The following is a 14073-nucleotide window of genomic DNA, read 5'->3' as shown; positions in this document are numbered from 1 at the left end:
GTCGTGGGTCATTTCCAACTATCATGTTAAGCCTTGCGAGACTCTCAGCCTCGCCACTCGAATATATGGACCGAGTACGAGGAATAACCAAGTCTTGGCATTGATGTTGGAGTTTTGACTCAGCCTCGTCACATCGCCCCATTCCATGTCGGACAGAAGCTGCAACTTACATCACAATATTCTGTATTTGATTGCGAAAGGGAGAGCCCAGTGAAAGCTATGCCTCCTCTTCTTCCGACAGTCCCCATCACCTCATGGAAGCCCCGAATCATATGTTATTTCCAAACCTATCATCATGGTGACGAATATGTCTCCCTTCTACCACTCCTCACCAACCCCTCTGGAATCACGCATGTTATATTAGCAGCCATCCATGTCAATTGGGACCCTCAGCTCTTGACACTCAATGATGATCCTCCCGAGCACGAAAAATACACCCAGCTATGGGACGAAGTCCTCGTACTCCAGGATTCCGGGATCAAGGTCTTGGGGATGTTGGGGGGCGCCGCGCGGGGTTCCTTTGCGAGGCTCGACTACTCTGAATCGAGGACCGATGTCCCCAGTGCGCGATTTGAAAGTTATTATATTCCACTACGCAATATGATAAGGCGGTATAACCTCGACGGATTAGATCTGGATGTCGAAGAGGAAATGTCCCTGCCTGGGATTGTACATCTGATCGATCGTCTAAAAACGGATTTTGGGCGTCAGTTCATCATCACACTCGCCCCTGTGGCTACGGCTCTTATGGCTGGGCGGCCGCACTTGTCTGGATTCGATTACCGCATGCTCGAAGCCATGCGCGGGTCAAGTATTGCGTGGTATAACACGCAGTTTTACAATGGATGGGGAGGATTGCATAATACGGCGGCCTATGATGAGATCATGCGCAATGGGTGGCCCGCGGAGAAAGTTGTGGCGGGAATGTTGACGAACCCGAAACACGGCGGGAGCGGGTACGTGCCACTGGAGTTGTCGGCGGCGGTGTTGAGCATGCTGGTGGAGAGGTATCCAGAATTTGGAGGGGTGATGGGGTGGGAATACTGGGATGCACTGCCTCAAGAAGGCGAGAATTGTTGGATGTGGGCTTATTGTATGGGGTTGTGTATGGGGATGAAAAAGGTGCGGGATGCGGCCTTGGTGGTCCAACTAGGGAGGGGTTTGGCTGGGATTTCTGTGAATCGGTGACAAGATGCTCAAGCAAGGAAATAGAATAGATTTTCGACCGCATACCATCACTATGAGGGATGTTGGCGAAAGCCGAGAACGGAGAAGGCGTGAATGCGCTTGCAACAATGAGATCCGTCCCAGCAATTTGGTGAAACAGTGACTGAACACTTTGACGGGTATTAACTCCACCTTAACATGACATCGCTGTATCTCATTCGTGACGGGGAATCATCCCATTCGAGCATCTGTCTTGATATCGAACCCAAGCGCTGCATTAAGGCTGATACCCCTTATACGTGCCCTAACTACTCTTTTTGTCAGACAGCCTTTTTCTTGGTGAAGGCAAATGGAGGCTCGACGTCAGACCACATTCACCAAAATAAGCTCCAGTTGCACGCTCTACTTGCGTCATTGGGGGGAAACGAGCTGGACGTGCATCCGCACTTTGCCTGTGCTTCTGCTACAGCCAACTTTTTGGCAACGATGTGATGCATGTCCCACCACTCGCTGCTTAGGCAGTGAGTACAGCTCCTTCAAGCATCAATATGCCTTCACCAGCAGAGATCCTAGCTGGGACAAGCTCATCAATAACAAGGCTCGCTGCCTTCATCTTTTTGAGATGGGTAAGAGTCCTCGAACCGTCAACTACACAACAGACGAAGCCATACTGACCCTCTCTCCAGATTCCTGGTCACCTTTTCCCTCCCATCATTCTGTCCGCAGTGGCTATCTACCTCGCCTTCGTTTCCAGCCAGTCTGAAGCTTTCGGGTCAACCAAACCTACACTGCATGAAACACCGCCCAAGCCGATTTCACATCCCGATGGCCACGAGGAATCGAAGGAACAAGACCGGATCAATGAAGACCATGAGCAACCCGCCTTGTACGAGGATGAGAAGTCATTGTTCAAGATCTTACTCTTTGGAATACCAAATTGGCGTGAGACAGGATGGAGCTACGCAACTATTGGAGTGAACGTCTTGTTAGCACTTTTCACGCTCGATTTGATCTTTCGAGGGCCTCTCCTCCATCCGGCCAAGGACTTGAGTTTCACTCGCGTCGGCTATGTGGATTCGACGTCTGCAAAGGTCTTGATTAGAGAACCGAATCTGGGCCAACTTCCAATGTATGTATACCTGTCACCGGCAGACAAGACCAGTTGGACAACCACAGACACGATCTACTACCTGGGCCCGGATACGGATTATACTCACGCACTCACCTTTGACGGTCTCCAACCCTCGAAGAAATACATCTACTCGTTGTCTAACGACAAGTCTGGCACTTTCGTTACGGCTCCATCGCCATACTCGGAGGTCGCCAATAGCTTGACGTTTCTCACTTCGTCTTGCATGAAGGCCAATTTTCCGTACAGAGCAACAGCTCATTCTCTGGCGATTCATGGCTTTGAATACTTGTCCAAACTCGTCGGCTCGTTATCTTCGCCAGCCTCATTCATGCTTTTCCTGGGGGACTTCATCTACGTTGACGTGCCACTCCGTCTATCATCCTCTCTGGCACATTATCGTTCGGAATATCGACGTGTCTACGCTTCTCCGTCGTGGTCATTACCCGGCCTTGATACTCTACCCTGGATCCACACGCTCGACGACCATGAAATCGCCAATGACTGGTCAGGGGGAAACGATACAGATCCGTTTCCGGCCGCTTCCGATCCCTTTATCCATTATCATGTCTCTGTAAATCCGCCCGTCCCCCCAGGCTCTCCGAATGGATTGGAAACAAGCACTACATACTTTCAATTCTCCCACGGTCCAGCCTCATTCTTTATGCTCGATACGCGACGATATCGGACTGACCCAGAACCGCAATCGGCCCGGTCATCAGCGTCGAGCTCGGAAAAGCCTCTGTACAGCTCCTCTCTGAACTCGTCTAACCCACCCTCCGACCCCGAAAAACATACAATGCTGGGCGTTCAACAGCTTAACTCCCTCCTTAAGTACCTCTCTGAACCTGAGCCGCCACATGTCTACTGGAAAATCATCGCCACCAGTGTTCCCTTTACGAAGAATTGGCGATTTGGCACATCCGACACCTGGGGGGGATTTCTCAGGGAACGCTCCATAATCTTGCAGGCCATGCATGATGCAGAGCGCGAACTTGGCGTTAGAGTCGTTATTCTCTCCGGAGATCGCCACGAATTCGCTGCCATAAGATATCCGCCGCCAGTTCTCTCCCAAGATCAGGACCAAGACCAAGTAGGGGATACGATCGACTCGTCCAACACACCCACAGTCGAATCGGTCTCCAAGCCTGTCGTCTATGACACGACGCCCGCTTCCGGCCCGCACGAATTCTCGGTGGGGCCCTTGTCTATGTTCTATCTCCCATTCCGGACGTTCCGCCAGACTGACAACCAAGACGTCGCCATTCAGTACATTCCCGATGGAAACAGTAAAATCGGCCTCATTGAAATCCGTCATCTGGCGGGTGATGCGGGGGGCGAAGGGCAAAGGAGCTTGTTGAAGTATAGTTTGTATGTGAATGGGGAGGTGAAGTGGGAGTACATGCTTACGAGCCCGAGCCCGAGCTCTGCTGCGGGAGGACATGGGCGTGAAAGGAGGAGGACTCGAAATGGCGCGGGTGCAGGTGTGAGAGGATGGGCACAGAGATTGGGACTACGCGGTGGTGCAGGGCGAGGGCGGTCATTATGGGACTGAGAACGTGATGAGAGGAAATGGGCATAATTGTTAGGGCAACTGGTGAGACTGGGAGTCAGAGTATGGTCAAGGGCTCGAATAGCGTTAAACGAAAATTCTATGTAGCTTTAAAGGATATTAGTGAGGGATATGGGCATACTGAGAGATGATTTAAGGGAAGAACTATTCATAAATCTTTGGTTCGAAGTCTCTATTGGTGTTGGGGTAGTCCGTCTAGCTCTTACAAGGGCCTCCCAGGAGAGAAACGTATATAAGAAAAGGGGAAAAAGAGAGAAATTGTCCGTGTCCATACTTTGTCTCGGCCCGTGCCTTAACTGCAATATCGTAGACCCTACAAGTCGCTTTCAAGATTAGTGGGCATATTTTCAGACATTCGACTGGACGTGAACAGAATAAGCTGCGGCGAAGTAATTATCTTCCCTATGTAGATTGCATAACTCGTGTGAATACATGATGCATAGAGACACGAATGAGGACGTGGGAAGAGGGAGAGGAATCAAACACGTTTGTGGCATGTGTTGGCGGAGAGTCCGCCCGCGCCTTTTCTTCCTCTTTTCCTGGAGTCTGTAGTATATTCAAGTAGCTGTATAGAGGGAACAATCCCGCAGCCATCCTTGCAAGAGGACAGCGCCAATCCCACTCATTCAAGCCCTATTGTCCTTAAGACAACAGCGTGCGTCTGGCCATGAAAATGCTAAGACTCTAAGCAGCAACGTTTAGAAAAAATACTAGGCCTCAATCCACTCTAAGCCCCTAGCCAAGATTTCTGTAGATTATCCTACCATCATTAACACTTTTTATAACTCTAATGGCGGAATTATATGAGCGTTTTAATAGGTCAATTTTTAGATATTATAACCTTTGTAAACGCCCTCTTACTAGAAACCCTCTGCTATTCTAGATGTCACGAGCCCACCGTTGTCCCCAAGTACTCTACGCCCTCCACCCGAATCGGGTGGACGGTATAGAAAGAAAAGGAAAAGGCAAAGGACGGTTGAAGCACAAGGCTATCGGTTAACGCTGCCTTACCCTTTTCACGTGACAGAAAGAGAGGAAGCTATAAGAGTCTCCTCTCACCCGAACCGGCTGAGAGAGAACTCTTCCTTTTTCTCAAGCGTTGAGTCGTTGTCAATAGGACTACGTGAATAGAACAAGGCATTCAGCTACTCCAATTTCTTTGTACCTACTGCGTTGCGTAGGTCCCTAATACTAGAATAGTTCAGAAGTCACTTAATTGTAGAACACCTTTTCTCGCCGACTTTGGACACGGCCATCTCCTCTTTCCTGTGGATTTAAAGTGTTAGAGCTATGTTATGCTAATATGCAGAGACTGTCCATTTGCTGGCGCAGAATCAGAATACAGAAATGTTTCCGACTTAAATATATCAATTGCTAAGTATGTCACATTGCTTAGGATATTGACTTGAAGATCACGACGATGAAGCCTCAAATCCCCTGTAATATACATATAAATTGGCCTACGCTCTGCAGCTGTCCACAGAGTCCCTGAGGATACCTCGAATCCTCCTTGCAACATTTATTACGCACGAAGGACCTGTCGATACCACCGCTCTAAGACCTTGGTGGACGTGTGCCAGCTCACGCTAGAAGGGCAGTCCCTTCGTTCGTAGTTGAGGCAGTAGAACTGTGCAGACCCCTTGGCGTGGTCCGGAGTCTCTGATAGAGGTAAGTGACGACGAGAATACCTTGGCCGATACCAAAATGATGTTATTGATATATGGGCAAGAGGCGAAGCGGTACCATGTGATCGGGTCAAGAAGTCCATCAGGGACTCTGTTGTATCCTTTGCCCCGAGGTCTAAGCGATACATCCAACTGATTCCGAGGAGAATAAAAGTAGGTGCCTGAATTGCGAAAGTTCAAACACTCGGTGAGAAAGCGTCGAGGGATTCCTCCATGGTCAATATGGCTTTAATATGGTTAGGGAATTATGAGACGACCAGGGCGATAGTCATGGGTATACAGATCATACCGCAAAGTCCGGTGAGGAGAGACGGGCCGCACAATCCTGGCCACGTCGGTTACGACGCTGCCCAGATAGCAGGAGAGACCCAGATTAGAGCATGGGAAACGCAAAGAGAAGCAACCAATCTCGGCCAATCTGGTTAGTATTTAGCGCGTAATGTGATAGTTTTCGTAGTAACGTACTCGAGTTTGGTATATCAGTCAGGGGCTGAGTAATGGTATTGGGATATCGAAGATATAGAATAACCCTGGAGAGTGGTTTGTGCGCTATACATGCCGGGGGAGAACAGAAACTTACATAAAAGTTGATCCAAGCCACTGCGCCGTCATTTGAATGAGTCCTAGAGAAGCACCATAGCGGTCTAGGCCTTCCAGTTCTCGATTTCGAATGCCTTCAAGTACGGGATAGTGATCCCAGGAGAGTAGCAGGATTGTGGTGAACTGCGTGGCAGTGGATAAATAATTGAAAAGGACATCATTCGGGGCGATGTCGCATGTCGCCCCATAACTGATGATCCTGTAGATCTGAGGCAAGTCTGATATTATGATTGCGAAGAGGAGGAATACTTCTGGAAGTCAGAGAAGAAGGCAGGAAACAAAGAGCAGAAAGATGATCGAACGTGTTCAATGCTATATCAACGAAGGTCTGCATAAATCTCCACAAGAAGGAGGTGTCTTCATGATTGCAGGGTGCGATCTTCCAAGGCAATTGTTCTTGACAAAGATCAAGTATTTGTGCGTGCTTCGAGGTAGTTTGCGAAAAGTCACAGGGGGTTGAAGGCTGTCTGGGGGCAAGTTGTCGAGAGTGGGCAACATGTTCTTTATCAGCTCGCCAGGCACATGTTGGTTGCCGCAGCGCAAATGCGGCTTAAATAAGAAGCGACGCTTACCAACTAGCCACCAAGGTCGAGACACTACGAACGTATGTTGAAGAGTTTCGGCCAGCTCCTGGCGCTCTGCTTTGCTCGTTCTTTGGATGCCCAATTTGCTCAGCCAGGTGGATCAGCTCCTCGTTGAAGGCTATCGCTAGAGGCGGTCCTTCCAGTTCATTAGGCTACTGTGTGTTAATAGTGAAGTACGAAGGTGAAATAGGATTATGTTTAGTTTAAACTAGGTAGCAGAAGTCCAAACACTTGAGGGTTAATCCATCACACCAACTGCCTTGGTGGTTTGCGGCCTCCACTCCCGAGACGGTGAGGCTGAGGTCACGTGTCTGTGCATAGAGTTACTACGCACTAGTAGTGTAACAAGGCAAAGTGGCTGTGCAGGGCTGTGCAGGGCTGGGTAAAGTGGCAGCAAAGGGGGGAGAAGTTGTCTAGTCACATGTCAAACCAAAATGGCTGGCAGAGGGGAGTGCGGAACAGTTCACAGTGCTGGCAGAGTGCCATTCTTTACAGTTTGAGGAGAGTATCATGAATTCCATGGCTTTTTGGTGCCGTCTACCTAATTCCTGAGTGTTTGATCAGTCCTGTCCTGTTTCTCGATGCTGCCGCTGTGCTAGGTGCTTGTAGCCCTGGCCGCCGCTCTTCTGGGTGGTGTTGGTGGTGTTGTCTTGTCAGTGCCAACCAGAAACGCGTTCTCGATTCCCGACCTGCTGGACAGGCCTCTGTGCGTTGTTGCACGTCCACGCCGAACCCTGAAGTGCTCTGTTACAATAGGGAAGGAATAGGGAAAGGTTTAAGGCCTTTAGCACAAAGGTATAAAGAACGTGTTCTTCCTCAGATTTATCATCATCTACGCGATATTGAACGTTTACGTAGCTTTATGTGAAGTATCCTTATGGAGGATGATGCATCAATCTACATAGCGAAGCTTACTCAGGGCTATCATCTCTATTATGGTGTTATTCATATAGTTTAAAGTTGGCATTCACCAGATTTGAATCCGATTGCGAATGTCTGGCGCCCTTGAAAGTATCGTACAGGCAAGTGGTTTCTAAAGACTAATAAGGCAGTACACTAATATCTACTGGAAGAATGGGAGAAGCTGACGGCTCGAGACTGCATGAAGTATATAGAGTGTGCTGTCTGCCTGAGCGCTATAGAGCCGTTCTCGCAGCGCAAGGCAGCCACGCAAAGTGGTAGAATCGAACGCATCGAGGGCGACCGGGAGACACGTGCAGGACAGAGCGGTGCGCCGGACAGAGAGAACATCGCCTAATCAGGAGGGTAGCAGCCCGTTCAAACACCCCTTTGTAGAGGAGGAGATAGGGTCCCCAGATGTCCGCACATCCACGGAAGCACCATCGCCATTACCATCACCACCAATCGACACCGGCACCGACATTGCCATTTGGTAAGGAACATTGAATACGCATATCTTCGTAGGAGGAAGGGACAAAAAGGGAACCTATGATACTTGGAGTCGAAGTATATGCACGATCCAGTCCTCCAGCGCCGCAGTACCGTCTCTCTCTTTTATGTTTTTCAGTCACACGAACAAACAAGCCCGGCTCGCCTGTACCAAGTCCCTCCCGGCCCGTCATATTTACAAATCTTCTGCGGTCTTTGCGACCACCAAAGCGATCTTGCCGGTTCATTCACAATCAATCCATCGTAATTCCTTTCTAAACCGTGATTTGGTCCCGGGCGCTCATCAGATTTGAGTCAGCGCCGTGACAGTCTCACGACCAATGAAAATCCATCTCGCGTCTGCCACCTCATCCCTCTCGACTTGACTCAAGGACTCCTCCCAAATCTCCGGTCAAAGTCCCTCAGTACAGCCATGACGTTCGCCGCATCAATCTCCAATGCTGGCCTCCCGGCAATGGCCGGGTTAGTAGGCTCGCAGGCATGTAGTTTGGGCATCCACTCGCCAATGTCGCCCGCGGCGCGCTCGTAGGCTGGATGTCGGGAGAGGGTAGTGTAGACGTCCGCACAGGTTAGTGTTACTCCGGCCTTGGGCCCGTTTATTGAGCTTTGCTGGGCCAAGGTTTGATGGGACAGTACGGCTGCCGCTTGGGAGCGAGTCGTGCGGCTCCTTCTGGGAAGGGGCACGGCATCGTTCTCGGTACCCGACCGGCAGCATGTTCCGCCGCGAGTTTGGCCGCCGCAGCATCCCGAGGAAGACGTGTTCGCGGGCTGCGATTGAGCACGAGAAGCCGCGAGAGATTTGCAGAAAAGCGTGCTGTTTGGGTCGGCGCGGCACTGAGCACACGTTCCCGGCCCCGAAGCTCCACACCCTGCAGGGGCAGCAACTACGGGCGGCACGGACATGGAGACATCGCCTTCAGACGGAGGTGGTGTAAATTGGTCGAGTTGTCTGGGCGGCAGATTCATCGGCACTGGTGCTGCCGCCGACCTGCTGCCTGCCGCGGGTTGCACTTGTTCCTGCTCAGCTGCGACCTCGGCGCAGATGCACGGTGTGCCGTCAGAGCAGAAGCCGCACGGGTCTGCCACCACGGCGGAAGGAGAGTGATCCTCGAGGTGAGGACGGTCTGGGAGCGCGTTGGAGGCGGCCACCGCCGTGAAGTCAATCTCCAAGCTCTCCTGGGGTTCAATCTTCACCCTCTTCTCTCCGCCAGCGCCCTGGGAAGGAGAGAGCGGGCGTTTCTCACGATGACTGACATCACGGGCCTCGACTCCTTCGCCACCCATTTCGGCGAAGGCGTCATCTATACATTGGCAGCGGGTTTCTAACGTGCAGTTTCCACAACCAATTGAGGTATCGTTTGTTGCGTTGTCGGTAGGACCGAGAGCCTTGTGCTGGTGGGATGAACTTGGCGGTGATTGAGAGGAGGTAGATCTGAGAGCAGTCAGCTCACTCTCGAGCCTCCTGCATCGATCGACCCAATGTGCCAGGTCGGTCCGATAGCGCCCGAGCTCTTTTTCAAGTTTATCCACCGTCGCTCTCAGCACGTCTTGTTCATGTTCATGCTCTTCTTCGATTTGTTTGAGTTGTTCTTCGAGTTCACCTACCCGCGCGGCGCGCCTCTCGCGAAAGGCCCGTTGGGCAGCACGATTCTGCGCCTTGCGCTTGGTGGGAGGTGTGTCTGTTGCAGGCTTCCGGCCTGGCTTGGGCCGAGGAGGAACGATCCATTCTTTGCTTGTGAGAGACATTGGCGCCGAGGTCGATGACGACGGCGGGGACGCGGCGGGCGGGGTCTGGGCTGGTTTCATACACAGCGAGGGCGGTCGCGCTATGGCGACCTTGACGTCGACGGGAGTGGTGCTCGCCGTCGCCGACGCTGGGGGAGAAGCGGCGCCGGAGGCCATGGCTCGTGAACAGAGAACAATCCGCCCTTAAGCCGAGAAAGCCCGCTCAGAGCTGGTCATTGGATGTTTGTGCACAATCAATTGCTGACGGCGTGAAGGATGTCGTGGGCCTTGGACGCCGGGGATATTGGCTGGCGTCGAGGGTTTGGATGGCTTTCGTCTCGAGGTCGCAGCAGGGCGAGCAAATGGTTCGACCAACTCAGACGAGAGAGAAGTCGGGTCGAGAGGAAAGTCGAGGGTCGAGATTCGGGGGTCGAATTTCATCAGATTAGATGCGACCGATAGTCGGCCTTGGCACTGTGCGGGGCAGAACAAAAACATCAGGCCACCGGATGAGGAGGTCGTGTCACGTTGGTCATGACAGTGAATGTAGCGATCGTGTATATTGTTACATGGCCGTTATTCAAGAGCCCCGCCCCCCGATATCGTGACGGAGAGGAGGATGGGTATCTCATATAACGCCTTCGACGCCGTGCTACCCAGCACCAGGCCCAACATTCCCAAACACATCCTTCGGTAACCTCAGGTATCAAAACTTGCCGCCGTGGACACCAGCTTCGGCCGCTGCAGACTCGCTGCCGCTTTGGAGGCCTCCCACGAATGATGTCCCCCAGACCCCAATCAACCCCCAGAAGCCAACCCGCCAGCCGCGGTACAGCCCTTCAATGCCCTGGCCCTTCCTTTTCCGCCTGGGGGCTTTGCCCATCAATGCCGCGGTTTTGTCTTTTCGCGTCTCAGAGTAACCTTCTTCCCGGGTAATGCTCCAGAAAGTCGGGAGAATGCCTCTGTAGGACGGTGGCACCGGCACAATGGTCGTGATAGCCTTGCGTTTCGAGGAGGAAGAAGGGGGCGCATAAGCGGGGGATGTCCAAGTAGCAATCTGCGCTCGGCGGAGGACCGTCTCTAGAGGGAACTTGACGGACAGATCCAGTGCCGACCCCACAAATGTTGCAAGACTCCAAGTCGCGGGATGCACGGCGGGATCCAGCCCGAGATAGGTCTTGAGGAATACTGGAGTGCTCGTGGAGATGAATGTCGGTAGAGTCGCGGTGAAGAAGGTGATGGGGATCAGGTGGCTGGGGATTAGGTATGGAGTTGGCAATGTCCGGAGAGTTCCGAGCAGGGTCCGTGGTTCTTGACTGGCAGGTGTGAGGATGAGTCTGGTTCGCGCGGCGTCGACGGGTGCGAGGACAAGCGCAGACATTGCTGCCGCCGCGGTGCTGATCATGATGGTGGCTACTGGAGCGGTCGAGTGGAGAATAGATACGTCCGAAAGTGCTCCCGGTGCCGACGTAGCGAGAATGTCATTCTCTGCCACCCCGAAAACCGCCGCCAGGAAGCTTCGGAAGAAGGTCTCCAACGTCCGTGTCAGGATGTTATATACGAATGTAGAATTTGTGGCCCGCCACATCGCCAACGCCCCGCCACTCGACGACAGCGAGGAGAGGGCATCAAGAAGAGAGTGAGGGTTCTTGAGGTGTAATTGCACATCGGGCTGTTGAGGGCGCCCCGGCATTCGTGAGGATGCAGTCTCTCGAGGTGGCCTTCCACGCCGCCCACGAGCGGGTGAGCGAGTCGATCTCGATGGCTCAAAGGGCGCAGTCGCCGTGAAATAATTCGGTTCGTCGTCTGATGAATGATCGTAGTCATAGTCCTCATGTCCATACGCGCCCCCCTCCTCTGCTTCACCATATGCATACCTCTGGCGCGGCCTTTTGTCTTCCCCCTCCTCTTCATCATCCTGGGCAACGCGTGTCTGCAGAATGAGCTTTGCAACCTCGAAGGGCTGCGCAAGCACGACATTTGCATATTTCCATAACGCACGATCAACTATTGATTTGACTGATCCTGGCAGAGATGGCGAATTATCAGAAATGTACTCGGAGTAGTCGATGTCGGGAAACGCGAAACTCGGTCCTTGAGTGCTAGGTTTCGAGCCACCCAAGGTAGCGTTTGGCAGTGGCTCGGTTCCAATGGATGGAGGGACGTAGTATGGCCGGAGAGGATTGGGAACGTGTCTCGAATCCTGCATGGCGAGAGGCTCTGAAAGCGACGCAGGTCGCTGGAGTGCGGCTGTCTCTGTGCTGTGACAGTCAAGACAGTGCACATAAGGTGATCAAATGGTGTTCAACCCATGCAAACGGCGGCGACGTAATTTACCGGGAAAATCGTACGGTGCAGCAAGAACCGGACAGAGTGTAGTTCAACGTCATTTGAAACCTTCCTTTTCTCCCTCTGAGAAGGCTGAGCAAGGCTGAGGCGAACATGGAGCGGATGCCAAAGGATTACTCGCTACAGGAGTCATTCAAGTCAGGGAAATAGCAAAAAATAGTCCCATATGGCTCCCATAGTCGCAATTTGCCATTGCTATCACCATACGATCGAAGATTCAAACGCTGCTCACGACGGTCGAGTCCGAGTCCATGGCATTCATTTCTGGACGACCCTCATCCCGGCCGCGTCCTCTGATGTTGGGGTGCACAGCTCGCTCTATCTCCATGTCTGCCCTCTCTACATCTCTGTCGCTAGGTTCGCCCTCCTGCTTCTTGTCACCACCACCTTGATTGGGAAAAAGCGCATTATCAATGGCAAAGCTGCTCCGTGCTCGAATCCGCGCCCCCCACAACCAGAAGCATATGGGAACCGGGGCGAGGAGCGTGGCAATGCAGCCCAGTAGTGTGTTTGCCCACTGTACACCGAGGTTGTGGAACATTTGTTTTGCGAACATAGGAAAGCCGGCGGCGAGGGCCGAACGTGAGATGGTTGCTATGGCAAAGGCGGATGCAGAACTGCGACAGGGCATAGTTAACTTGGTTCGAGACAGGGATGGCAAGTACTAACTTGGTTCTGTATACGTCGAGGATGAAATTGAAACCTGCAAGCGTCCGTCAGTATCAACCCACATTGACAGAATTTAACGGCAGTTCCTCTCCCACGCACAAAAACCATCTCTGAATATGAACGACAACTTACATCCGATGAATATGGTAAGGAGCCCATAACCAGTCGCAACTCCACTGGCACTCGGCACAATCCAATGTATGTACCTAGGGTACGCTGCGGTCCAGGCGAACCAAAACAGACCCACAGGGAAGGCCACCGCACCAGTAAGGCAAATAGACATCCGCCACTCAGGAGCCATGATGCCATTGTTTGACTTGACCCAGCGGGTATAATATCTCTCTCGAGCCATATGCACAATGACCGAAAGCGCCAGGCCCCCAATGACGCCGAAGAATGGCAGCCCGCCAATCCCATGAGACATATGATATCCTTCGACGAAGACAATCCCGTAGGAAACCAAGAACGTGTAGATCAAAGCATAGACAAAGGCGACATAGATGCAGATAAAGAGCAAATTCGGTTCCTTGCTCACCATAATGAAGGGTCTCTGGAACAGATATTTGAGCATCTGCCGCGATGTGTGATGCCGTTCTTCGATTTTGGCATGAATCGCCCATTCCCCGGTCTCGGCACGCAGTCGTACCACTTTTTGCTTCAAAAGGTACGGAGCGTAGGATTCAGACGCGAGAAACACCACCCCCAAGAGGACCCCTACACCCATGAAGACCGTCCACCACGCGCACCAGCGCCAGCCGAGTGATTGGTTATCCACCGTGAATCCTGCCAATGGTGAGGCCAGCATTGGGGCACCGAACACAGCGCTCAGGAATGCGATGGACGCATACCCTAGACGATCGCCTTGCCAGAAGTCTGCGTAAGACGACAGGGGCAGCATGAGGGCACAGGCTCCCATGACACCTTGGAAGAAGCGACAGAGCGCTAACGTCTGGAAATCCTTTGCAGTCGCCGAACCGGCTCCGAAGCAAATGAAGCCGAACGACGAAATGATTGTGGGGATTTTGCGGCCATAACTGTCTGACATCGGCGCCCAGACGAAAGGACCTTGAGGGTCATGTTACAGTCAGCGTAGTCGCGAAACTTGAAAGGGACTTTCGGTTGACTCTGGTGAGGACTAGAGGCAATGTGCCTACTCAAATTTCCCAACAAAGCATAATTTAA

At 52.3% G+C, this 14073-nt stretch overlaps 5 protein-coding genes across 5 annotated transcripts; 2 read left to right on the top strand and 3 right to left on the bottom strand.

Moving 5' to 3' along the window:
* Positions 1-219: 219 nt before the first annotated feature.
* Positions 220-1188, top strand: Z519_06371 (uncharacterized protein; the record flags this gene model as incomplete). The annotated part of the gene is made up of 1 exon (XM_016764111.1): positions 220-1188. One exon carries the CDS (start codon positions 220-222, stop codon positions 1186-1188), a length of 969 nt encoding a protein of 322 aa, XP_016619193.1.
* A 527-nt stretch (positions 1189-1715) lies between these two features.
* Z519_06370 (uncharacterized protein) lies at positions 1716-3851 on the top strand (the record flags this gene model as incomplete). The annotated part of the gene is made up of 2 exons (XM_016764110.1): positions 1716-1793; positions 1854-3851. 2 exons carry the CDS (start codon positions 1716-1718, stop codon positions 3849-3851), a joined length of 2076 nt encoding a protein of 691 aa, XP_016619192.1.
* A 4663-nt stretch (positions 3852-8514) lies between these two features.
* Positions 8515-10050, bottom strand: Z519_06369 (uncharacterized protein; the record flags this gene model as incomplete). The annotated part of the gene is made up of 1 exon (XM_016764109.1): positions 8515-10050. The coding sequence occupies one exon, from the start codon at positions 10048-10050 to the stop codon at positions 8515-8517; it is 1536 nt and encodes a 511-aa protein (XP_016619191.1).
* A 529-nt stretch (positions 10051-10579) lies between these two features.
* Z519_06368 (uncharacterized protein) lies at positions 10580-12082 on the bottom strand (the record flags this gene model as incomplete). The annotated part of the gene is made up of 1 exon (XM_016764108.1): positions 10580-12082. The coding sequence occupies one exon, from the start codon at positions 12080-12082 to the stop codon at positions 10580-10582; it is 1503 nt and encodes a 500-aa protein (XP_016619190.1).
* Positions 12083-12439: 357 nt separating this feature from the next.
* Positions 12440-13936, bottom strand: Z519_06367 (uncharacterized protein; the record flags this gene model as incomplete). The annotated part of the gene is made up of 3 exons (XM_016764107.1): positions 12440-12839; positions 12892-12925; positions 13024-13936. The coding sequence occupies 3 exons, from the start codon at positions 13934-13936 to the stop codon at positions 12440-12442; spliced, it is 1347 nt and encodes a 448-aa protein (XP_016619189.1).
* Positions 13937-14073: the final 137 nt, after the last annotated feature.

The sequence above is a fragment of the Cladophialophora bantiana genome (assembly GCF_000835475.1).
Source record: "Cladophialophora bantiana CBS 173.52 unplaced genomic scaffold supercont1.9, whole genome shotgun sequence".
Lineage (NCBI taxonomy): Eukaryota > Fungi > Ascomycota > Eurotiomycetes > Chaetothyriales > Herpotrichiellaceae > Cladophialophora > Cladophialophora bantiana.
Note: the sequence above shows the minus strand (reverse complement) of the source record. Positions and strands in the feature narration are given on the sequence as shown.